General features: G+C 43.1%; 1 protein-coding gene across 1 annotated transcript in view; it reads right to left on the reverse strand.

Moving 5' to 3' along the window:
- The window catches only part of LOC126187578 (discoidin domain-containing receptor tyrosine kinase B-like), a 435,420-nt gene that overhangs the window by 27,403 nt on the left and 381,805 nt on the right, over nt 1-26,212 (reverse strand). Inside the window, exons 12-14 of the mRNA XM_049928745.1 lie at nt 23,553-23,675; nt 13,434-13,543; nt 5,392-5,589 (exon numbers count right to left, since the gene is read on the reverse strand). Coding sequence (XP_049784702.1) covers nt 5,392-5,589; nt 13,434-13,543; nt 23,553-23,675 — 431 coding nt within the window. The remainder of the gene's footprint in view (nt 1-5,391; nt 5,590-13,433; nt 13,544-23,552; nt 23,676-26,212) is intronic.

Here is a 26,212-nt window from a genome sequence, read left to right on the forward strand (position 1 = left end):
GTCAAGTCTTCATATCTTGATTGTACTGATTCCATACACCAAGACACAGACATCACCCATGTCATCGGCGGAGGGTCACAAGACCATCCAGTAACCTGTTCTCACCCATAACTCATCAGGTACTGTCTCCCAGACCTCGCGAAAAGTTTCGAACTCGTTCTCCAGGGCCAGATTTGGCGGAATGCTTCTATACTCCCCCTACCCTCCTTAAGGGGCTCCGGAACGCCCTATACTTGCAATGTTAAAATAACGCTTATAAATTACATCTTTCCTCACGAAGTATTTGAGGTAGGAAGTCGAACTTTTTACAGATAATTAGTTGGAATATGGGCTACAACTTAACACAGGGATTTTACAAAATTTTAGTTCAGTTATTAAAGATGATTTTTTTTTCAATTGTAATGAAAATTCACAACATTTTTTGCAATTTTTTATTTATATATTCAAAAATATACAGTTTTTTGGAAAAAGGCTGTGTTAAATTATGCAGAAGGTACTGTGTAACATTTACTGAAAGTTTGAAACAAATATGTTTGGAAGATCCTTAGAAAACATGTAATTAGTATGAGAAAATAAAAGTTTTGGCAATCGAGCGACAAAGATTGGATTAACGTTTTAGTGCATTCCAGGTCCATAGGATGGATTATCTTCATCCTATGCAAACTCCTCCTCCAGCTTCCTCTTGTTCCTCCTCCTGTTTACTCTTGCTTGTATTTCTAGACTCTTTACAGCCCTGTCTGCAGCCCGAAGGCGTTCCTTGTCTAAAGCAAGCATCGCTCGTACCATGTTAGAATGTTATTATTTACAGTAATAACACATACCTTTGGCTTTCCAACATTTCTCCTTTTCTTAAAAGCCTTCAGAGGATGTCTAATAACTTTACTTTTACTCATTATTATACTTCAACAAAACAGAGACTCAAGAAACATAATTAATTACGAATATTTTCGAGATAACGACAGAGTAAATAAACATGAAACAATCGACAATCACACCAGCAATATATATTGAACCATCACAGGTTAACCATAACACATACTTTATCTCACATCACTAAAATGTACCTGATGAACACGGACGTTAATAATAACACCATTTGACAGCAGTCTAACAGCGCCACAGTGGGTCACGCCCATGTGGAACACATCTCAAAAAAAAATTTAAAAATAGTTGTAGTCTTCGGAATTGAATAAATTATATATCTATTGAAAGGTAATAGTCTGCAGATTCAGAAAACAGAAAAAAGTAAAAATTGAACTTTTCATGATTTTGAGCCTTTCCGGAGCCTACGATGTTTGCTGTCGATTGCGTTATCGCCTTCTGTGTGTATTGCTGACACGTGTTACTGATAGGTTTTGGAGTCTCCTAGACCGCGCCTCGTGAACTACGTAACTGTTTTCCTCAGTACGGTACCGTACAGCTCAAAATATGTTGGCACGAATGTGTCGTTTTTAACTTTCCCGAGTTTGATTACATTGTTAGTCGATCTAGGGAGGAAGGTGTTAGTGATATAGGTCAAGAAATAAACGAAAAAGGCGACGATTTTACATTATCCAGTGAACACAGTTCTGCTATCGAACAAGGGGAAGAACTTCAGGAAAATTGTGATGGGTATCTTCCTGTTTCTTCAATGAAATGTTTAAAGTGTCTGTTAAAATCGAATGTGTTCTGAGTGGTGATAAAAATGTAGTTCCCAGCAATGCATGTCATTTTGATACACTTTCTATTTGTACCTATCGGGTGGAATTTTTGCGCGCAGATTTAAACCCTGGAATTTAGTATTATTTGGAAATTTATTTGCTACAGAGATTGTAAAATTCAGTACTCTAACAGTCTATTTATGTGTACAATTTAAAAGAATCACAGAAAATTAATTTCTTCTGTGAGGTAAATAGTAAAATGCTGCAAGTTTCGTTTAGTGCAACAAAATAAAGTAGAAGTATTTAAACAACCCTTAAATAATTGTAAAAACGTATGTTATACAGCATAAATTAAAAATTTCAAATTATTTTTGCCTTAAATCTCGGTTTAAACATCCTAGGTCGTGGTATACGGTACCTAAAGTCACGTAGCGAGTTAAGGGCTAAAGTACCCACAGCGCTCCAAAGCGACCAGTCGAAACACATCAGTTATTCACGCCGACTTGTTTCGAAAGCGCGTCACCCATTCTGCTGTTTTCCAGAATTGTGCATCTGGGGTGATACAATATTCTGGCTAACTGCCGTGTGTATCTGATCTAGACGCGGGGGATGTATCTTGCGCACGTCAGACATTTTGCTTTACGAGACGTCTTGAAACAGTTTTGTTGCATTTAGAGGAGAGCATGGCCTGACCAGGACATCACACTTGTGCTGGATCCTGTTCAGTGCAACAAAATAAACTAGAAGTATTTAAACAACCCTTAAATCTTCAGGCGAAGATGGCAAGTAAGAAACTTGCTGAAACGTTGCTGGAGAACAACACATTGACTCGGCTGTCAACCGGAGATTTTATCATCAAGATTCGCCGAGAAAGCCTGCATTCTCATGTAAGTTTCTCTATTGTAGCGACGTTGGAGACTGGCATGCAGTCCTCACTTATTTCAGTGTAACCTGTGGTGTCACCACCAGACACCACACTTGCTAGGTGGTAGCCTTTAAATCGGCCGCGGTCCGTTAGTATACGTCGGATCCGCGTGTCGCCACTGTCAGTGATTGCAGACCGAGAGCCGCCACACGGCAGGTCTAGAGACACTTCCTAGCACTCGCCCCAGTTGTACAGCCGACTTTGCTAGCGAAGCTACACTGACAAATACGCTCTCATTTGCCGAGACGATAGTTAGTATTGCCTTCAGCTACGTCATTTTCTACGACCTAGCAAGGCGCCATTTATCTTTTGCTAGTTATCTTAATAAGCCTGTACCGTCAGACCGATGTACACCAATTATGGATTAAAGTTAAGTATTCCAGAAGTTATGTACTATTTTTGGCTACTATAATTCCTTGTCATTTTCCAGACCTCACGCCAGCCTGCGTGAGCTTTAACGCGTGCATTTCAGCCTCCTCTAGCTATACGGTGTTGGCTCTTGTGCCAACACATCATAACTGCTATGAATTCTTGCCTTAAGCCGAACTTCCTACGTGTCACAAGCTGCGACACAGTCGCGAATTGAACAGTGACCAGAATATAAAATAAATGTCCCTTACTTTACGTCTATGGTCTCAATTTTTTTTTACATCAGACTGCCACTATGGCCCCAGTACATTTGGACATGTTTTTATAAAACAGATCTGAAGATAGTCATTGTAGACCGATACTGGTAGTCTGATGACAAAAAATTTGTGACCATAGACGTAAAGTAAAGGAAATTTTTTTCTTCCTACGTGTGTTTTACTCGCGTTTCTTGGAGAATGTATGGTTTTTCGAGTCATTTACATGCGGAATAGTGTCCGTTCAAACTGAAATGGAGCTCAGCGACGCTTTCGGAAACTTGGATCGATGTGGGAATGGATATCCAGTCGTGCTTCGAACATCTATGAGCATTCGGTGCATTCAGCCCCGCTCTCTCTCTCTCTCTCTCTCTCTCTCTCTCTCTCTCTTTCTCTCTCTCTCTATTTCTCCCTCTCTGCCTATCTCTGTTTCTCTCGACCATCAGTAAGCAGACTGCTTTGCTTATATTATTTCTAGTTGCGCTGGAAAGCTAAGGATCTTATGGCTTTACTTCTCTTTGTCAGGAGATGAAACCACGTGGGTTTGCGTATTCATGAGTAGCACTGAACGGCAGGGGATCTTTGTCCCACTTCACAGTTCTGTTGAGCAAGTAAAGTATTTGCTTTGTATCGTGTAACATTATGTGATTGTCTTATCATTTTAAATCATTCACTAATCGAGCAGTCGCTCGGCAACAGCTAGAGTTAGCAAATAATGTTGCGAGAATGTAAAAGGTGAACGACCTGTGACGTAACTTGTTTATTGTCGAAGCGCCGTCAGAGATGCAGTGAGTTATTGACTTTGAAAACCGCGGCGCGAAAAACGGACAGAAGAAGAACACTTTTACACTTTTTTTTTTTTTTTTTTTTTGAGGTACGAGATATTCTCGATGAACACTTACTCATTCTTATCTTGTCTCCTGTAACTTGTGTCGGACGCGCATGTCTTGCCGCCGTATTATTATTGTTAAAATTAATATTGTTCTAGTGTAAAGTAAATGTGTAATACTAAAAGTGCCTAGCAGTAGATTTATTGTGCGACGTGTATGTGAAAACGTCAAAGGAATTGTTTTCATTAAAAGAAGTGCCAGTCAAAACGGCATCCATGTTAAATCTTTCATTGCAGTGTAAGTTCGTCTATTACTTGCCATAAATTCAGAGTTAAATGGAACTGGTGTATGGACTATTCATTTACTATAGAATCTATGTCGCACTTCTTCATGAAATTATTTAATTTTCTATATGTTTCTGCCAAATAGAGAGTTCACAGTCACGAATTCTTTCGTCGAGTTCGGACGGAAGTTGCATGCGGCGAAATATTTTCTCCGCGCCATATTCTACTGGTAAATGCATGATAAACTACGGTCCCTCAGGAAATTCATGTTGAGCTATCCAAAATAATTATATTTTGAATAGGCATTTACTCTCCTATGCAATGCAACTTCCGACTGATCAGACGATCCAACAAGAAACAGCCGCACACGGTCGGCGTTCGCAAATATGTTTCCACCGCTCATTATAGCTATATGTTACAGCACAAAAGTAACATATTGTTATAATTAGAGACTACGAACGGGGACATTTGTAACTGTATGTTTATGTATACACATTACGTACACATATCGTTATAATCGCCAGACATAATTCTTTTGTCTTACATAATATTTTCAGCTTTACAGTAACTACTGATGTGGTTTGTGACTGAATGCGGATCCTCCAGCAGCAATGTCTTAATATCAGTCTCCTATGTAATTTTAGTGACAACTATTAGGGTTCAAAATTCTTTTTCTGTGATACTAACATTCAGATCGTAAAAATGGCAAATACATTTACATTGCACTAGTTTTGGTCTACAACATGGACCTTATTACACGAAGTGTTCATTAGCTTCGCGTAATTCATTCGTAATAGTAACTAATGCGTCCCCTTCAGAAGTACATCAATGAAATTTACGTCGCGTCTGCATAAGTTTAACCATTGTCACTGCAATTTTACGAGTCAGATAGCTCTATGGAAGTGTCTTACCTGAAGAAGGGCTGGAAATAAGCTTAAAAGTTGCAGCCGTGCGATGTCTTCTTCAAGAATCAAATTTCTGTTGGCTCTCACAGTGCACTCTTCTCAGGCGCTGACTAGTACTTAGCCCGGCGTGCTTGTTTTCAAGATACTAGAGTGAGGTTGGCAGCGCAGCCAGCGGCGGACGCACCTGAGCGAGTTGGCGGCCAGCAGGTGGTCGTCATCGTCGGCCATCTGGTGCGCCCTGAGGAACTGCGTGAGGTCGCCGTGCTGCAGGTACTCCATGACCACGGCCAGCGGCTCCTCGCTGCTCGACAGGCCCAGCACGCGCGCCAGGTTGGCGTCCTCCAGCGCCGCCAGGATGTGCACGTCGCGCAGGAACACTTGTCTGCAACACGCGGCACGTGCTCCACACTCTTACGACGAGATTAACTTACCCTAAACATTCGTACTATGACATCAATGCTGAAAATCTACGCACTTGTGTAACCCCTACCCACACACACACAAAGAAAGGTAAAAGCACTTATGTCTTTACATATGGGTGTTTCAGCAAGAGTGCAAGTATTTAAATTATTTGAATTACTGCGTACTACCAACTTCTAAAATAAACACTGCATATAAAATGTGTCGAATTTTTACTCGTTATGGCGATGGAGTTGTTAGAATCTAACCAAATCAAATACAAAAGCTATTAAACAAAAGTAAATGCTTAAGATCAAAATCGATTTTCGTAGGTACCATTTCCGACTTCGAACTGTCTTGACAGCACAAAGTGTAACTCTTCTGAGGTCAGATATTAATCATTTAGCGCTGATGTTTCTGATATTATTATTATTATTATTATTATTGGTGTTTTGCCCTTAAAGAGCGCATTTGGACTAAACTACATGGCCAGTTCCTTTTGCTGCCTTCCTTGCTGCCCAGACTTCCCTCATTCGCTCGCTGTGTTTCTGTTTCCGGTCCTCTGTCCATGCTTCTTGTCGGCTTCGTGTCTTCGGCTTCATCTTGATTGCCTTTTTGGTTGCCCATATTTCTTTCATCTTCTGGCTGTGATCTTGCTTGCGTTCTTCGGTCCATTTTATGCCTGTTCGTTTGTCACATTGTATCTCATGTAGTTTACTTTTCTTAATGATGTTTCTGAACTTTATTCTGTCGTTTAACGTGTCTGCTGTTATGTTGAGTTGGTTCAGGTCGTTTTCTACCTCTGCCACCCATTTGTTGTTTCTAGTGGTTACCCAGTCAAAGATCTGTTTGGTCAGCCTGTGTGATGGCATTCTGTATAGGTGTCCATAGAATTGTAGTCTGCGTTTTCTAATCTTTTCTGTGATTGTCTCCGTATGTTTGTACAGTTCCTCTGTAGGTTTCTTGATCCATATTCCATTGTTGTAAGTTGCGCCAAATATTTCCCTAAGTATTTTCCGTTCTACTTTTTCTAATTGTCTGATACGTGTATGCCCTAGGATTAGTGTGGTCTCTGCTGCATATAGTGCCTCGGGGAGCACCACCGTGTCGTAATGGCGTAATTTGGCTTTTTGTGAGATAGACTTCTTGTTGTAATGATTCCACACTACTTTGTATGCCTTGTCCAGTTTAGTCTTTCTTTCTTCGTTAGAGTCTCTGTTATGTCCACTCATTTGTAGTGTTTCACCGAGGTATTTGAAGTTTGCCGTTTTGTAAATCGTGCCATACTTTGTGTTCAGAGATGAGAGTTTCTTTATGCTCATAAACTGTGCCTTTTCGTAAGAGATCTGTAGTCCAGTTTTGGAAGGGATTTCGTGCAGTTTTTCAATAGCGTCTTTTGTTTCCTTTATACCTTTCGTGACAATCGCCAAATGGTCTACAAAAGCCAGGCATTTAATCTGTAGGTTTCCTAAGGTTATCCCCTGTTGTGATGTTTCCCATTCTTTTATGACTTTATCTAACACCAGATTGAAAAGGAGAGGTGAGAGGCCATCGCCTTGTCGGACACCTGTGCGAATTTCAAAGGGCTCTGATAGTTCCCCACATAACTTTACTTTGGAAGTCGTGTTGGTTAAAGTTTGCTCTATGATAGCCCGTGTTTTGTTGTCTACTTTGTATTCTGCTAGAATTTTGAAGAGAGTTTTCCGGTCGATAGAGTCGTACGCCTTTTTGAAGTCAACAAAGGTAATGATCAGGTTCTGTTTGTGTTGTAAAATCATTTTCAGGTTCCAAATTCGTTCCGCACAAGACCGCCCTTTACGGAAGCGTGCTTGGTATATATATATATATATATATATATATAAAACTACGGTAAGAATATATGTTCAAGCAATAAAATTAAAATTTTTACCAGGGTCACAATTCGAGGCCAGGTCTTTTGCTTACTAAGGACAAGCGCTAACCATTGATCCACACTACCCTGCAGCTACCACGCTGCACGGACTAAGTAGTACGTCTGCCTCCCAAACAGAAATTCCAAAAAAATGGTTCAAATGGCTCTGAGCACTATGGGACTTAACTTTTGAGGTCGTCAGTCCCCTAGAACTTGGAACTACTTAAACCTAACTAACCTAAGGACATCACACACATCCATACCCGAGGCAGGATTCGAACCTGCGACCGTAGCGGTCGCGCGGTTCCAGACTGTAGCGCCTGGAACCGCTCGGCCACCCCGACCGGCTCAGAAATTCAAATTCAAGCCTCAGCCCACTGCTATTTCCCTTCTGCACTCGCATCAGTATTGTACAGACTGTCCGATATTGGAGTAGGATTTCTGTACGCCAGGCAGCTGTGGTAGCTGTACTGTCAGTTATCGCATCTGGCTATTAAGGACGAGACCCCTGTTTGAATCCTACTGCTGATACACATTTTAATTCATTGTTTCTGCCTACATCATTATCGTCTGAGGTATTAATGGAGTTATTTTATGAAGTCACCACCATTCATAATCTCTTGTGTTTAATTTTTCTCTGTAGACTTCGCCTTTGAACCATGCTCAGATGAAAAAAATGTCAGGGGTAAGGTTAACTTGCAACCAATTATCTGCTGAATGAATTCCAATCTCTATCTTCCTCTATAGTTTTTGCTTTCTACAGCTCCCTCTAGTACCATGGAAGTCAATCCCTGATGTCTTAACAGATGTCCTCTCATCCTGTCCCTTCTTGTCAGTGTTTTCCACATATTCCTTTCCTCTCCGATTCTGCGCAGAACCTCCTCATTCCTTACCTTATCAGTCCATCTAATTTTCAACATTCGCTTATTGCACCACATTTCAAATGCTTCGGTTTCCCCACAGTCCGTGTTTCACAACCATACACTTCTGTGTTCCAAACGTACATTCTGTGAAATTTCTTCCTTAAATTGAAGTCTATGTTTGATACTAGTGGACTCTTGGCCAAAAATGGAGCCGTACAAATTGCAGGCCTTACTAGCCATAGGCAATGACGGCAGACTGAGTCGTCTCTTAGTCTACAGACGTTAGTTTTATAAGATCAGAATGTGCAGGGGTCGCCAAGCTGGAAGAAAAAACACATCTTTGTAGCCAATGGTATGGCAGTCTTTCTGAGTGGTTTGTTAAAAGAAAATTAATTTCTTAATGTCAAATATCCTTGCTTACTGTAATCCGGACTGCAAAGGCGGAATGTGAGTAACGATATACAGCAATGGCTTCATAATTCCTTCAATAACTACTGCGCATTCATCAGAATGTGTGTCCGCATTCTGCTTTTCAGTACAGAAAGAAGTGAAAGCTGTTCCGTGGGGCAGATATGACAGCTCTCCATCACGTTGTAGTTAGTTTGTTCAGAATGTTTTTGCGCTTCTTCAATTTGGGGTACTGCTGTTTGTATATAGCGAATCATCGAAAATTATGCTAACTGGTTTAGCTGCATTTCGCGTTCTCGTGACAAAAGTTTACATTCTATTGGGTTCTTTTCCTTTGCTCCAGCTCGTAAATGACATTATATGATTGTAGGCTCTTGGACTGGAGGTTCTCCCAGTCCTCAAACGTGACAGTCTAAACAAGTCATGATAAGTCATCTCCATAGTACAAATATTTAACGCTAATAGCATCAGGCAGGCGACTCATGGAAAAACTGAGAGATATTGTTTTTATAGCCAGTACAGGCATTTAGCAACCAGTTATTTACTGTGAATGATTTACTTATGGTATGTCCAATGCAGACATTCTGAGGGTGATTGTTCCTGTTGATGGTTTTCCGTAGTCAGTCTTTTGAATTTGACCAGAAGTCCATGAAGCTATAAACAAAAATAGCTATAAACCAAAATACAAAGTAACTGGGTTGACAAAGGAAAGTAATGTTCTCACCTTCTGTAACCGTGACACGAAGTGAGATCTCCCTCTCAGCACATGTTCACTGGTTTTCTAAGTCTTGGAAATATTCCTGGTCTGATGGAGTTGCGTTCTTAACTGTTACCTTACCTTAGATTAATCAGACTCGTTCCAGGAACTTCAAACATGTTCTAATTCTACGGGACTATGGCTTTATGATTCTTCGACTGTTTTTCCGTATCCACGGTAAGAGACAATGCAGGACGGCGAAAAGCGTACATATGTGGCAACCGAGAAAGCAGCACATGGCTGATCTTACCACTCGAACCTGAGACAGCCGGCGAAGAGCGTCTTTTTCAAATCATTATGGCACATGAACAGCACACAACTTCACGTTTCTGTACTCTTGGATCAAATTTTACTCCTCTCTCCTTTTCCAGTTAACACCTAAATTACGCGTAGTTCCCATAGTAATATACGTCTTCGCTTGTACTTTCGAAATTAATGCTCTCCTCTACTCTAAATGTTTAAAATATATTTTTTAAACCTTTGTAATTGTGTCACTGCTCTGTAAATACAAAGAAACAATGTGCAATAACCAGCAATACCTTCCGTTTCCGTACAACAAATATCAAGAATTACCTTGTTGTTCTCATCTACACGTTTCCAGAATTATGACAGCCCTCTTAATAATATTGCACATTCTGGATGATAAAAAAAATTAACCAGATTTGTGACAGCCCTCTTAATAATATTGTACTATCAGGTAAAGGAGGTACATATATAGATCTTCCACATAACCCCATAAATTCCACGTGTGTCAGATCGCTAGAGGGATATCTCAAAGAGCTGTCATGTCCACTACAACCGATCCAGCGCTTTGGAAGATGTCGAAATAGAAACGTGCCAACCTCCACACAGCAATTTTATGCTGCTGTATCATTCAGATACATACAATCAACGAAATCTGTACCAAGGTACCGCATCAGCTGAAGCATGTCCAGGTATGTATTTGTTAAGGCACTTAGCTACAATAAGAATAATGGGCAGTATAAATTTTGTGCTGAGATCACACACGACACGTTCGGTGAGTCATACTGATTCATTTATACTCTTCGGCTATTCCGTACCCCATATTCCGACATTGTTAGGATTAATATTTCCAGTTATGTTGAAGGTTGCCTCGTCACTAAAAAACAGACGAGCATCACATGCTTCTTCCTCCATGGTTCCCAGCACTGCCGTAGCATAACTTGAACGTTGACGTAGCGATCGAAATTTTGCTCTCTGTTTTACATTATGTTTAGTTCTTACAGATGTATCACTATACACTGAATAGGAAACCTGAACATTCCGCAGTCAACAATGTGGAAAGTCGTTCGTAAGAGGTCAACAGCGAATTCGTACACTGTACAGCCCAAGTGAGCTATTAGCCATGACGACAAACTGCGCCGTCTGCAGGGCTACATTCATATGCTTCATTCACTCTGAGTTGCACTTTATATGCAACGCGATTATCTATTAAACATTTCAAAAAACCATTCCAGACGAACGGCTAAGAACAGTGTAATACGTGATTCAGTATGTGGAAGACAAACACTCATTTTCTTTTTGTTTTACGATGTCCGTAAGAATTCTGTGTGTCCACTCTTCGTTACGCGGCACACAACTAACTGGTGCTTCATTTCTGCCCATACTCGACCCAGCTCATCAGGAGTGACAGTAAGAACGGCTGCTGCCATCTGGTGTCGGAACTCTTCCATGTTCTGTGGTAGAGGTGGAGCATAAACGCTGTCCTTGACGGAGATCCACAAGATAAAATCAGACGAACATGGTGACCACTCGAATAGCGCCAGTCAAGTGGCAAGGAACAGCTGATTTAGGCAATTTCCTATACAGCTGTGGAAACGTGGAGGGGTAAATTTGTTGAAAGATGATATCCCCGCTATAAGTTTCACGTTGTGGCACGAACAAAAATTGTAGCACGTCGAGATAGCTGATACCACAGACAGTTACATCAGCGGAGAAGAAAGGGTTCGAGATTGTTTCTGGACACGGCGCAGAAAACACATTCTCGGAATCTCGAACGTGTTAGTTTCATGTGTATTTTCTGCACCCCGTATGCAGGTAGTGTATCCATTGACCTTTCCCGAAAGATGAGAAGTGGCCTCGTCACTGAACATTAATATTCTGGCTGATATTTTCAAGTTGGTTCTGCCGAGCTGCGGGCAATGCAGTTTCCAGTCACTGCTTATGGCTTGCAAGACCTGCAATTTGTACAGCTCCACTCTTCATTGCATACGAAGGATTTCACACAATATCCGCGGAGGAATGTTCAGTTATGCACCCGCTTGATATGTAGCCTTGTGGTACTTCGCAGCAGCACATCCCACACACGGTCCACTGACTGTTCTGACAAGCCCAGTCACCCCGAACGTTTTGTACTGCACAAATAAGAATCCTCCTCGAAAATCTTATACTACGTCACAACTCTGTTGTAAAGTGGTGGTGGCTTGTGAAACATGGCACGGGAAGTTCTTTGCTTTCTCACTACCGACTGGCAACAGGCAGGTTCTAGCAAGCAAAATACACTGAACAGCCTAAGAAACTGTTACCCGGCCTAATATCGTGTAGGGTCCCCGCGAGCACGCAGAAGAGCCGCGACACGACGTGGCGTGGATTCGACTAATGTCTGAAGTAGTGCTGCAAGAACATGACATCATGAACCCTGCAGGGCTGTCCACAAACCCGTAAGATTACGACGGGTTGAAATCTCTTCTGAACAGCAATTTGCAAGACATTCCAGATACGCTCAATAACGTACTTATCTGGAGAGTTTGGTGGCCAGCAGAAGCGTTTAAACTCAGAAGAATTCTGGACGTGTGGTGCGTCGCACTGCCCTGCTGGAATTGCCCAAGTCCGTTGGAGTGCGCAATGGACATGAAAGGATGCCGGTGATCAGACAGGATGCTTACGTACGTATCAACTGTCAGAGTTATGTATATCTAGACGTATCAGGGGTCTCACATTACTCAAACTGCACACACGACACGCTATTACAGAACCTCCACCAGCTTGAACAGTCCCCTGCTGACATGCGGGGATCACGGATTCATGAGGTCTCCATACGCGTATACGTCCATCCGTTCGATACAATTTGAAACGAGACTCGTCCGACCAGGCAACATGTTTCCAGTCATCAACAGTCCAATGTCGGTGTTGATGGGCCCAGGCGAGGCGCAAAGCTTTGTGTAGTCCAGTCACCAAGGGTATACGACTGGGCCTTCAGCTCCGAGAGCCCACATCGGTGATATTTCGTTGAATGGTTCGCACGCTGACACTTGTCGACGGTCGAGCACTGAAATCTGCAGCAATTTTCGGAAGGGTTGCACTTCTGTCACGTTGAACGATTCTCTTGAGTCGGCGTTTGTCCCGTTCTTGCAGAATCTATTTCCGGCCGCATTGATGTCGAAGATTTTTACCGGATTCCTGACATGGAATGATCGTACGGGAAAATCCCCACTTCATCGCTACCTCGGAGATGCTGTCTCCCATCGCTCGTGCGCCGGCTATAACACAACGCTCAAACTCGCTTAAATCTTGATAACCTGCCACTGTAGCAGCAGTAAGCGATCTATGAACTGCACCAGACACTTGCTGTCTTATATAGGCGTTGCAGACCGCAGCGCCGTATTCTGCTTGCTTGCATATATCTGTATTTGAATATGCGTGCCTTCTTTGGCACTTCAGTGTAATTTATCTGCCAAGTACGGCCCCATTTCAAGTAACTAATGTCGGTTTCTCCCCTGTCAGCGGTTTCTAAAACTACGCGCACGACCCTAACAAAAAGTTATGTTCAGGACTTTACGTACATCGATTTTTTAAAGTGTTTCATCCACTTTATAATTACCCTTAATTCTTGTGAAGAAGAAAGATTGGCAAGCGAGGTGCGGCAGCCAGAGACTCTGAGCACTTACTTCTCCTGGTCGGCGGCGCCCGTCGGCAGCACCTTGACCGCCACCAGCCGCTTCCCCAGCGTCGTCGCCTTTCCGTACTCCGGCACCCCGTCCGCCTCCGCTATGTACACCTGCGGATCCACACGGAGCAAGCGCATTTATGTTTGCTCTCATGTTACACATTAGAACCTAAAGACGTAACAAGAGTACTGGATATATCATTACATTAAACAAACAACTGATGAAAATGAGCAGGAGGATGCAGGCAGATGAACTGATGACACATGAAGTTCTTTGTTAGATTCTTAGACGTATGAAATGATCTACATCTACACTCTGCAGGGCAAGTGATATTGTGTCGTGAAGGTTAATTCTACTACCACTATCAGATTCCCACTTCCCTGTTCCACTCACGAATAGCACGTGGGAAGTATCATAGTCGGTAACCTCCATATTAGCTCTAATATCTCGAATTTCCTTGTTGTGCTCATTTCGCTAGATGTATATGGGGGGGGGGGGGGGGGACAGTAATATGTTGTCCGAACTGTTTCTCGAAGGTTCGCTCTCGGAATATCAGTAGTTAATGTCTCCGTAACGCTCGACATCTCTCTTGCAGAGTCTGACACAGTAGTTTGTCGAGCATCTCCGTAACGTTATGGCGACGACCAAACAATCCTCTTCGTTGGCACTTCTGCATCTCTTGCATCCGTCCTAACTGGCAAGAATCCCACGCCGATGAACAATAATCAAGTATCGGTCCTACCTGGCAAGGATCCCACACTGATGAACAATACTCAAGAATCGATCGAAGAAGCGCCTTGTAAGCCATTTCTTTCATGGATGAATTACATCTCCCTACTACTTGTTTCGCGTGATCATTCCACTTAAGGTCGCTACTGATAGTTACTCCTAGATCATATAGTAGTTCCTGTTTCCGTCATTTTGTGCCTGTAGTGTACCAATGTAGGCACACAATGTTTCATTAATTTACGTTTAAGGTCAACTGCACCAATAATCAATCTTCTGCGGGTCTTCCAGCGGTTCCTTAAGTGTGAGTTCTGATTTTGATACCTTCTTATAGACGACCACACCATCAGCGAACAGCCTCGTGGACTTTTGTCACTACGTCATTTATATATACTGATGAGCCAAAACATTATGCCACCTGCTTAATATCTTGTTTTACCGTCTTTGGAACGAAACACGTCATCGATTATGCGTATCAGAGATCTGACAGTTTGTTGGTGGGTTTTTTGGTGTATATGACATTGCATGATAGTGAAACATGGACTGTGGAAAAACTGGAACAGAAGAGAATTGAAGCATTTGAGATGTGGTACTACAGACGAAGGATGAAAATTAGGTGGACTGATAAGGTAAGGAATGAGGAGGTTCTGTGCAGTGTCGGAGAGGAAAGGGATATGTGGAACACACTGATACTACTACGTGTGACTAGGGCCTCCCGTCGGGTTGACAGTTAGCCGGGTGCAAGTCTTTTGATTTGACGCCACTTCGGCGACTTGCACGTCGATGGGAATGAAATTATGATTAGGACAACAGAACACCCAGTCCCTGACCGGAGAAAATCTCCGACCCAGCCGGGAATCGAGCCCGGGCCCTTAGGACTGACATTCTGTCGCGCTGACTACTGAGCTACCGGGGGCGGACAAGACACTGATAAGGAGAAGGGACAGGATGATAGGACATCAGCTGAGATAGAAAGGTTCTAGACGGAGCTGTAAAGAGGGAAAACTGTAGAGGAAGATGGAGATCGGAACACATCCTGCAAATAATTGAGGACGTAGGTTGCAAGCGCTACTCTGAGATGAAGAGGTTGGCACAGAAGAGTAATTCGTGGCGGCCCGCATCAAACCAGTCAGAAGACTGATGACCAAAAAAATGGCATTAGGTAACATAATTCTAGCTAATGACGGGCCGCTGATTTGCGTATGCAGTGATGGCGCCTGATAGCGACCTAGATGCTTTCCACGAGATTAACACCGGGCGAATACGGCCGTCGAGACATCAACGCATGTTCACTATAATGCTCCTCAAACCACTGACCATTGTAGCACGGGTCTGGCTCCGAGACACGGACAGTTTACACCGCTGAAAGATGACATCGCCTTCAGGGTAGATATCAAGCACGAGGGGATACAGGTGCTCCGCAGGTGGCAGCTTGTCTTTGATTACTATGTCCCACGTGAGCGCAGCAGAATGTCTCCCATAGCATGATACTGCCCTCATCAGCTTACGTCCGCGGCGCGCTGCATGTTTCGAGTCGCCGTTCGTCTCGATGACAGCGTTTGTGGAGACGACTATCGACCTATTATAACAAAAGGGGGATTCATTCGAAGAGCTGCCACGTCTCGACTAATCGACGGTCGAATAGTCCCGTGCTGCCCACTGTGATCGTAATTGACGATGTCATTGGGTCAACATCTGAACATGTACGGGTGGTCCGCTGCGGACCTCCTTGCACAAAATTGTACGACGAACAGTGTGCTCCGAAACACTTGCGCGTGCACCAGCATTCAGCTCTTTCCGCAGAGATGCCACAGATTACCATCAATCCTAGTATACAGAGGAGGCAAGCCTCCAAACCCCACGTCCTGTGAAGAGTCGTGGACGTTCAGCCTTATAGCGCCTAGTGGTAGTTCCACTGTCCTTCTACCTCTTCCCGTGAATGCTCACGACAGTAGCACGTGAACATTCGACCAGCTTCGCCGTTGCGAGGTACTCGTTCACGGGCTTTGCGTAAAAATAATCTGCCCTTTGTCAAAGTTGCTTATCTCAATGCATTTCCGCATTGAAAACCATATATTCGCTAGAGTGGTTCCCCGTCCGTGTCTGCTCCTCTTACATACAGGGCTATTACAAATGATTGAAGCGATTTCATAAATTCACTGTAGCTCCACTCATGACATGTGGTCACTACAGATACGTAGAAAAACTCATAAAGTTTTGTTCGGCTGAAGCCGCACTTCAGATTTCTGCCGCCAGAGCGCTCGAGAGCGCAGTGAGACAAAATGGCGACAGGAGCCGAGAAAGCGAATGTCGTGCTTGAAATGCACTCACATCAGTCAGTCATAACAGTGCAACGACACTTCAAGACGAAGCTCAACAAAGATCCACCAGCTGCTAACTCCATTCGGCGATGGTATGCGCAATTTAAAGCTTCTGGATGCCTCTGTAAGGGGAAATCAACGGGTCGGCCTGCAGTGAGCGAAGAAACGGTTGAACGCGTACGGGCAAGTTTCACGCGTAGCCCGCGGAAGTCGACGAATGAAGCAAGCAGGGAGCTAAACGTATCACAGCCGACGGTTTGGAAAATCTTACGGAAAAGGCTAAAGCAGAAGCCTTACCGTTTACAATTGCTACAAGCCCTGACACCCGATGACAAAGTCAAACACTTTGAATTTTCGGCGCGGTTGCAACAGCTCATGGAAGAGGATGCGTTCAGCGCGAAACTTGTTTTCAGTGATGAAGCAACATTTTTTCTTAATGGTGAAGTGAACAGACACAATGTGCGAATCTTGGCGGTAGAGAATCCTCACGCACTCGTGCAGCAAATTCGCAATTCACCAAAAGTTAACGTGTTTTGAGCAATCTCACAGTTTAAAGTTTACGGCCCCTTTTTCTTCTGCGAAAAAAACGTTACAGGACACGTGTATCTGGACATGCTGGAAAATTGGCTCATGCCACAACTGGAGAGACCGACAGCGCCGACTTCATCTTTCAACAGGATGGTGCTCCACCGCACTTTCATCATGATGTTCGGCATTTCTTAAACAGGAGATTGGAAAACCGATGGATCGGTCGTGGTGGAGATCATGATCAGCAATTCATGTCATGGCCTCCACGCTCTCCCGACTTAACCCCATGCGATTCCTTTCTGTGGGGTTATGTGAAAGATTCAGTGTTTAAACCTCCTCTACCAAGAAACGTGCCAGAACTGCGAGCTCGCATCAACGATGCTTTCGAACTCATTGATGGGGACATGCTGCGCCGAGTGTGGGAGGAACTTGATTATCGGCTTGATGTCTGCCGAATCACTAAAGGGGCACATATCGAACATTTGTGAATGCCTAAAAAAACTTTTTGAGATTTTGTATGTGTGTGCAAAGCATTGTGAAAATATCTCAAATAATAAAGTTATTGTAGAGCTGTGAAATCGCTTCAATCATTTGTAATAACCCTGTACTTCTGTTACTGCTTCACGTGTCGGCAACGCCACAAGACGGCATCCAACGTCGCGCTGAGCAGTGGTGGCAATGTGTAGGCTGATCAGAGTATCAGTGTATGATGGGTAACAGGTCTATAATATGTCCTTCACGTACTCTTGCACTTACCTTACACCCTCGGTTTAATTCCTCAAGAGCGACGTGTTGAGTTCTGTCTGCAAAGACATTCTGAATTCAATCAGAAACCTGGTCCGATACTTGGTGAGCTCTATTTTTTTCACTATACAACAGTTCGAGACTTTAACAGACATATTCCTGTACTCAACGAATTCGGCATCAACTTCCTGCCAGATGTCTACGTCTGGATTAGCTATCATCGAGATGATATGATCTAGAGCGGTTAGATCAAGAACAAAACAAGTTAATGACGACGACGGAAAGCAATGAGGATTAGGGTTTGACGTCTCGTGGACGACGAAGTCAGAGACAGATCACAAGCTGGGACTGGGGAAGGGAATCGGTAGTGACCTCCCAAAGGAACCGTACGGGCATTCGTCTGGAAAGCCGGATGGGGGTTTGAACCGCCATCCACAAGAACAGAATCCAGTGTCAAGATCACTGCACAACCTGACTCGCTATTGATGATCACGAATTGAATATTCAAAGTTAATACGATGGTACAAGGATGATGTTTGATATCAGCTGACTGCTCACGGGCTCGGATGCTTTCTTTGCCTCTGATAATCAGCTCTGTATGTCCACTTTCCTCCTCCTGTCATATGTTATTTTGCTTCCAAAGAGACCTGCTACATTCGAAGCAGTATAACGTGTGGCGAACGAAGAAAGTAGGACACACACACACACAGTTTAACACAAACAAAGAAGATATTCCTAGCCATGGTAACTCTGCTAGTATCAAAACACCTGCGTCCATCTGAGGAATAAACAACTGAGAATATACGTTTGGAGCACAGCACTGTATGGTGGTGAATCATGAAGGGTAGGGAGAGAGGAAAAGACAGTAACCAAAGCGTTTGATATGTGGCGCTATTGAAGTATATAGGAAATTAGGTAGCCTGATAAGATAAGGAATGAGGAGGTTTTACACAGAATCGAAGAAGAAAGGAACATATGGAAAACACTGACAGGTAGAAGGGGCAGGATTATAGGACATGTGTCAAGCCGTCAGGGAGCAGCGTGCATTGCACTAGAGCGATCGGAGAGGATAAAAACTGTAGGGAATGGCAGATATTTCGATATATCCAACAAGTAATTGAAAACGAAGGGCGCAGCAAGTTCTCTCTTTGGTACAAGAGAGGAATTCGTGGCGGGCGCCATAAGACTGTGCCCTCAAGCAAGGTTCTGGTGTCAGTTTTGAATGACTGATAGTCGTAATGTTAAACTGCTCTCTAGCACTCGCTTGGTCCGAAGTGTGTTGTAGCTAATGTGATTACTTTAAATACAGCGAAGGTTTATAGCTCGTTTCCTTTGTTTTCTGAGAACATTTGTCGAACTTTTCGGACGCACCTCGTACACAAATGGTCCAGTGGATAACGTAGGAAGCTCCTTGAGGTTGTTCGCTGATAAGAGGACAGCAACGACCGAAGATCGTAGAAAACTGCAGGAATACCTGTGCAGAATCGATTGTTGTTGCACGGACTAGCAATTGTCCCTGAACAATAGCTAGTGTGCACAGATACGCAAAGAAATCCACTAGTGTACGATTACACTATTAGTGACCACTCACTGCCAACACTGATTACCGTGAAATAAATGGGAGTAACCATCCGGAGTGATTTAATGTGGAGTGACCTGTAAAAGAAATTGTAGGAGAAGGAGGCGTCTGGCTGAGGTAGACTGGAGAAATGTTAAGAAAATGTAATTCATCCACGAAAGAAATGATTTATAATACACTTGCTGAGCGGATTGTTGAGTATGCTCATCTGTCTGGGACAATAACGTGGTTGGATTAATAGAACTGATAGAGAATATCCAGTGCAGAGCGATGTCGTGTGACTAGGACCTCCCGTCGGGTAGACCGTTCGCCTGGTGCAAGTCTTTCGATTTGATGCCACTTCGGCGACTTGCCCGCCGATGAGGATGAAATCAAGATGAAGAAGATAACACAACACCCAGTCCCTGAGCGGAGAAAATCTCCGACCCAGCTGGGAATCGAACCCGGGCCTTTAGGATTGACATTCAGCTACCGGGGCGGACATGGAGAGCGATGTTAGGGGATCGGTTAGTCGGCGCGATAGCGTTATTAGGGAGATGCTGAAAAAATACCAGTGTCAGACACTACAAGCGAGAGGTCACGCGTGACAGAGGTTTAGTAGTGAAATTCTGGGAGAGTACATTCGGAGAAAAGTCGGGTAACTTACCTCTCAAATGGCTGTCTCGAAATGAGCACAACCGGAATATCAGTGAGACTGGAGCTTATGAGGCGGTTTACCTGTAATAATTCTTTCCACGCGACATTCGTAAATGGAACAGGTGTAAGTAGGCTATGTAGCGCTTTGCATTGGATCTCTGACTGGGCTTTCTTTGTAAGAGACTCTGTGGCTGGTTGGACTCGTTGTTGGAAGTTAATCGCCAGTACTGTTGGGCAGTTGGAAGTTAGTCGCCAGCAGTGATGGAAGTACTGTTGGGCAGTTGGAGGTGAACAGCCAGCAGTGATGGGTGTTAGATGTGAGAAGTTAGCATTGATGGAGTGTAGAGGTCTGAAGTGTTAGCGTAGGCTAACGATCTGTACATGTTGGACTTGGAGACTGAATATTATTAATGATTATATACCTTTGTACTAGATGTCAATGACGATTTATATTGGTGTTTGAACTGGACGTCACATTATTAAGGTAAGAAAATACACTATTTGGTTTGCAACAAAACCGTTCCTTTTCTAACCACATGCCTATTAGTAGTTAGTGGCTTTAGTAGTTAGAATCTTTTATTTAGCTGGCAGTACTGACGCTCGCTGTATTGCAGTAGTTCGCGTAATGAAGATTTTTGTGAGGTAAGTGCTTAATGAAATATTTATTATTATTTTGAGCTTTTCCTCATTACAGAGGCTTATCTCCAACATAATAATTTACTTGGAAATTACAATACAAACAATAAACGTTCTTAAACTTGTAACACTTTCGCCCAGTCGGACGTGCGTTAACTCAATAAAGCCTGTACTGTAATAAGTTCACGGGCTTCACCTTGTAAACAAGGATTTAGTGCATAGGTTGACCGCGTGTACCTAATGGAAGCAAGATCGAACCTACACTCAGTTAGTAACTACAGTGATGCGTCAAGCAAATGTAAAGTATAATTACGCGTTCGCATGGACAAGAAGTACACACAGTAGACACTACCAATGATAAATAATACGGTCGCCAGCCTAATTAGGCATTGAGTGAGTTTTTCCTTGTACAAGTGTGTACATGTACAAGCGTAACAACACGTAATACTGTTGCGTTATATGGCAAAATTTAGAACCAGAAAGAATCTACTGAACTAAGGTTTTCTTCGTTTATACTAATTTGGATGAGCTAAATTTACACAACACCACACAGCAATGATTACTACGAGCTGCACTTTGTATATTGATCAGACCGAAATCGGGCATAGATTACCCTAGAATCAGCAATTTTGAAAACACACATACAATGTCACTATTAAAATTGGAAAAAACACTAATACACTTAGGTTTAATATAGAAATTAATTTTACTGTTCAATTCTGATCAGTACACCTCGAAATGTGCAAGAATAGGCAAGAGAATGGGGGGGCCCTGAAACTGTTATGGTTGTTATACTGAAACTAGTAAGTCCTGTAGGTAAATTAACACTCAAAGTTATCAATCTGTAAAGAACTATTCTTTTGTCTTATTTTGAATTACTTAGTTATCATTATTTCAGTCACAAATCAATTAAATAACATTGCTAGCTCCATTCAAAATTTATCTTTCAATTTAACCACACTGTTGTTCTTTACTAACATTTATATTTGCACTCCTAACCTTGAACGTCTTTATAGCATAAATTGGTCTGCAGATAATTTAGTACTAACTGTAAACTTTCAGTTCGGGATACTCGGGTTGCACAATATGTGGTAAGGACCCTGCCTAGGTCAATGATAAGGATAAGTGATGGCTAAGGCAATTCTGGTAAAAGTCACGTTATTATTGAACAGTCATAACAGTTTCAACACTGGTCCACACAGATACACTTCTAAAGATGAAATAAATGTTTGACCTGTGCAAGTCGGTGCGGTGGGTAGCGGCAGCGAGATAGCGGGCAGCACGGCACGCCTGAGGAAATAGCCATGCCAAGTAGTCGTCGGAATCGGCCCATCCGAGGCTCAATTGAATCCACTTTTCCTAGATAGCTTCCTCGGTACAGTACATGTTCCTCTGACCGATGCCCAACTCCGACTGTGTTACTGAGCCCGTTGTGCCGAACCGCGCCAGTGTGCGTTTTCCCGCGCTCGCCTGCATCCACCTTTTCCCGCGCCCCTACAGGTAGGGTATTCACCACAGGTTTTCTATTACACATATTCTAATGCATTACCTACGTATGGACCAAGTGTTTAAATTACAATTTTCACATTATACAATAGTTTTAACATTAAATACACTTCCTTTTGGTTATCAAATTGCTTGAAATCTAACATAAATAATAACATTCATTTCAAAAATTGTTTACAGTTTCTTTAACATGACACGAAAAAGAAAAAAAATCCACAACATTATTTACATTATTTTACATAAATTCAGAAAGAAAAATTTATCTAAATTCATAAAGAAAAAAATTATTATAGGCACATTATTGTTACAAACTATACTCTCAAAATATTTCTCCAGGTGTTTCGATCTTGCGTGTCCTCTTCCTCTGCGCCCATTCTCCTCATTGTGTGCTGTACATTTTGGAGCCAGGTGGACACAGGTCGTCCTCTTCTTCTTCTCCCCTCCGGTTCCCACTCCAGTATCAATTTTGGTATTCTGGCTTCCTCCATTCGTCGTACATGCCCGTACCACTGTAATTTCTTCCTATCCATTACGTCATATATTCTTTCTTTTATTTCCATTCTCCTTATTACTTCGGTGTTCCTTATCTTTTCTTTCCTGGAGATTCTTGCCGATCTTCTCCAAAAGTCCATCTCTAGAGCTTGTAATTTTTTAATGTGCTTCATGTTAATTGTCCAGGTCTCCGTTCCATACAGAACCACACTCTCTAATATGGATTTGTATATTAATTTTTTAGTTCTGCTCATTACATACCTGCTCCATAAGACTGAGTTAAGCATCCCAATGACCCTCCGCCCGCTACTAATTCTTTTATTGATTTCTGACTCTGATGTTCCCTCGATTTCTAAAATGGATCCCAAATAACAGAAAGTGTTTATCTTTTTGATTTTCTTTCCTTCAATGTATAGCTCATCTGAATCATTAGTCAAGTATTCTGTTTTTTGGTAATTAATCTTCAATCTTAATGAAATGTAAAGGTTATTTGTAAGATTTCTCTTTAGTCAGGGACATTCTTTTGAATTAATTAGTTGAAGTCAGGTTGTAATTTTTTTTTGAGCAGTCAAATTGCGTTGCGCTAGAATATCGTAGGTCACTGTTGACATGATAAGAAAAAGTAAAGAGAAAGTAGGGTCAGTACGTTCAGTTTTACTCACCTGTTTCAGAACCAAACAACGTAGAGGTTTCATCTTCTCAGTCATTCTGCAATTTAAGTACAGACACACTCATTTAATTGAAGTTTCAGAGGGAATGTGTGCTCAGATAGTGGTACCAGAAAAACCCTCCGCCATACAGTGTAAGGTGGTTTGCGGAGCATAGATGTTGATGTAGACCATCGCCTCTGACTTAAAGAGAGCAAGGCTCCAGTTAGTTCCCGTGGCTTAAAACGGCGATACCGGACGCATTACAGTAATTGGGAGAGAGACGTGTGTGTGAAGTACTGACCGTTCCGAAGGCGCCCTCTGCCAGCCTGGAGAGCATGCGCAGCCGGTGCCTGGGGAAGTCCGGCACGGCCGTCTGCTGCAGCCGCCGCCGCAGCGCCGACAGCGCCTCCTGCCGGCACGGCGACTGTGGACAGGACAGCAAGCAGCCACGTCAGTCTGTGGGCTCGCAGCCGCACTCGTACAGCAAAGAAAACACCGCAGCAACCACACTGATTAACAGGCACAAGGTGGAGAGTGAAAGAAAAATAAAGGCGTATGGTATTGTCGACTAAGAGACTCGGAAGAGCACGCTCAGCCGCCCAATTCGAGAGATTATTCTGTACTTCGCGCACTGTCACCTATGGGAGTGTGAGAACGAGCACGAAAGTTCCCTTTTAATGTGTATCGGATTAGTTTAGCTGAGTGTATCACGTGTGTGATGTGCGTTGTCATGTTTGTATTGGATACCGATGATAGAAAGGAGAGGTACCGGTGTAACATTACGAGTCAAGATAGCTGTATCGGAAATTGAATAGCGTAAAGTTCCAGAATGAGATTTTCACTCTGCAGCGGAGTGTGCGCTGATATGAAACTTCCTGGCAGATTAAATCTGTGTGCCCGACCGAGACTCGAACTCGGGACCTTTGCCTTTCGCGGGCAAGTGCTCCGCTGCAGAGTGAAAATCTCATTCTGGAAACATCCCCCAGGCTGTGGCTAAGCCATGTCTCCGCAACATCCTTTCTTTCAGGAGTGCTAGTTCTGCAGTGCTGTGAGTACCGGGCGTGAGTCGTGCTTCGGTAGCTCAGATGGTAGAGCACTTGCCCGCGAAAGGCAAAGGTCCCGAGTTCGAGTCTCAGTCGGGCACACAGTTTTAATCTGCCAGGAAGTTTCAGCGTAAAGTTATCATTAAAAACGCACGCCGCACGATTTGTGACGATTTGGTTGGTCATAATAGTAGTAATATGCTTTTGAATACAATTAAAATATAACGGCGATACCTGTTTAGTGTTATTGGAAATAATATGTAGTAAATTAATGAGTAAGGTAGCCCATCCTATAAGAAGAGGTGAAATTGGGCATATTAAGGTGTTTTGCTTTATGTCGACTAAGCCGATGATACGGCGTCTTTTTTTCCGTTTACTCTTAGAAAACAAAAAATAAGTAACGAAGTGCTAATTGTGCGTTGTGAAAAATATAGGGGCGAATTTTAAATAGCTACAGTGTATAATCAGACTAACAAATGGACATTCAGTTACGCGAAATAGCGGACAGCGAAGTGTGGTCATTAAATTGAGTACACCTACAGGGCGGTCAATTCCGGGATAAGTCTATTCGCATCTCACGAGGGACGCGGTATTGAGACCGGTTTTTTTTATTATATCACGGAGAGCGGGCTTCAATTTATAAAAAGGAAAAAAGCTGTATCATTATCATTGACTGTTGGTGTTAAGCAACCAAAACTGTTCATCAAAGGGTTTCGGTGAATGAGTGGTGAATGCGAAATGAAACTGTGAATAAAGTTATGTTAAATAAAGCAGAAGAGACAAGACAGTTTGGTCGCATCTGTTATTATTCCATCAACCGTAACATTTCTTCTCGTTGTACGAAGCCTTTATAGACGATCGTTATGACAATTTGCTTTGAAGGGACCTCGTTACGAGTTAAGTTTTGGGGACCTGGTCAACAGGGGATAGTTCGTAGAACTTAACTACTGCAGCTATTCTGGAATCAGGTGCTACCGTGACCGTTGTGTGTTGTCAATGGCTTAAGGTCATCATATCTCATGCTCTAAGATCGACGCGCCTTTCCTCTTGGTATAACGGTGTCTCACGGTAACAACGACAACGCCGACGAAGAAGGAAGATACGGTAGACCGGCACAAACAGTAATTCCTTTGAAGCGGCATCAAAGAGGCCATCAAACTTGACGGACGGATCACCGTCGAGAGTCTCAGATGAGATACTGCTGAGAGGGTCGGGGTCGGGTTGTTTGGGGAAGGAGACCAGACAGCGAGGTCATCGGTCTCATCGGATTAGGGGATTAGGGAAGGACGGGGAAGGAAGTCAGCCGTGCCCTTTGAAAGGAACCATCCCGGCATTTGCCTGGAGCGATTTAGGGAAATCACGGAATACCTAAATCAGGATGGCCCGACGTGGGATTGTACCGTCGTCCTCCCGAATGCGATTCCAGTGTCTAACCACTACGCCACTTCCCTCGGTACTGCTGACAGGTTTCGAAATTAAATCACCATCGAGAGTCTCAAATGCCCCAGGACATTGTCACAAGGTCTGTTCATAATAAACTTTACGCCACCACCCCTCCACCCCCTTCGCCGCTGTAGAAAAGCGAATGCGGCCAACAAGACTTGGAAAAGTTAGGCTGTTACCCATCCTAGTACTGGCCACGTCCGACGATGCTTAACTGCGGTGATCTGGAGAGAACCAGTTTATCCAATGAGACAAAATTGTTGGCAAGAGAGAGACTGAAGTCAAACTGTTGCCTTTCCAAATAAAACTTCTCAAACAAAAATTGAATGAATTACATCTAACTGATTATAGCCGTTTAACCAGAGAAGTTGCAGCATTAGAAAATTGCAACTAAATGCAGGAAGATCTGCAGCGGATAGGCACTTGGTGCAGGGAGTGGCGACTGACCCTTAACATAGACAAATATAATGTATTA

Source organism: Schistocerca cancellata, chromosome 5 (genome assembly GCF_023864275.1).
Source record: "Schistocerca cancellata isolate TAMUIC-IGC-003103 chromosome 5, iqSchCanc2.1, whole genome shotgun sequence".
Taxonomy (NCBI): domain Eukaryota; kingdom Metazoa; phylum Arthropoda; class Insecta; order Orthoptera; family Acrididae; genus Schistocerca; species Schistocerca cancellata.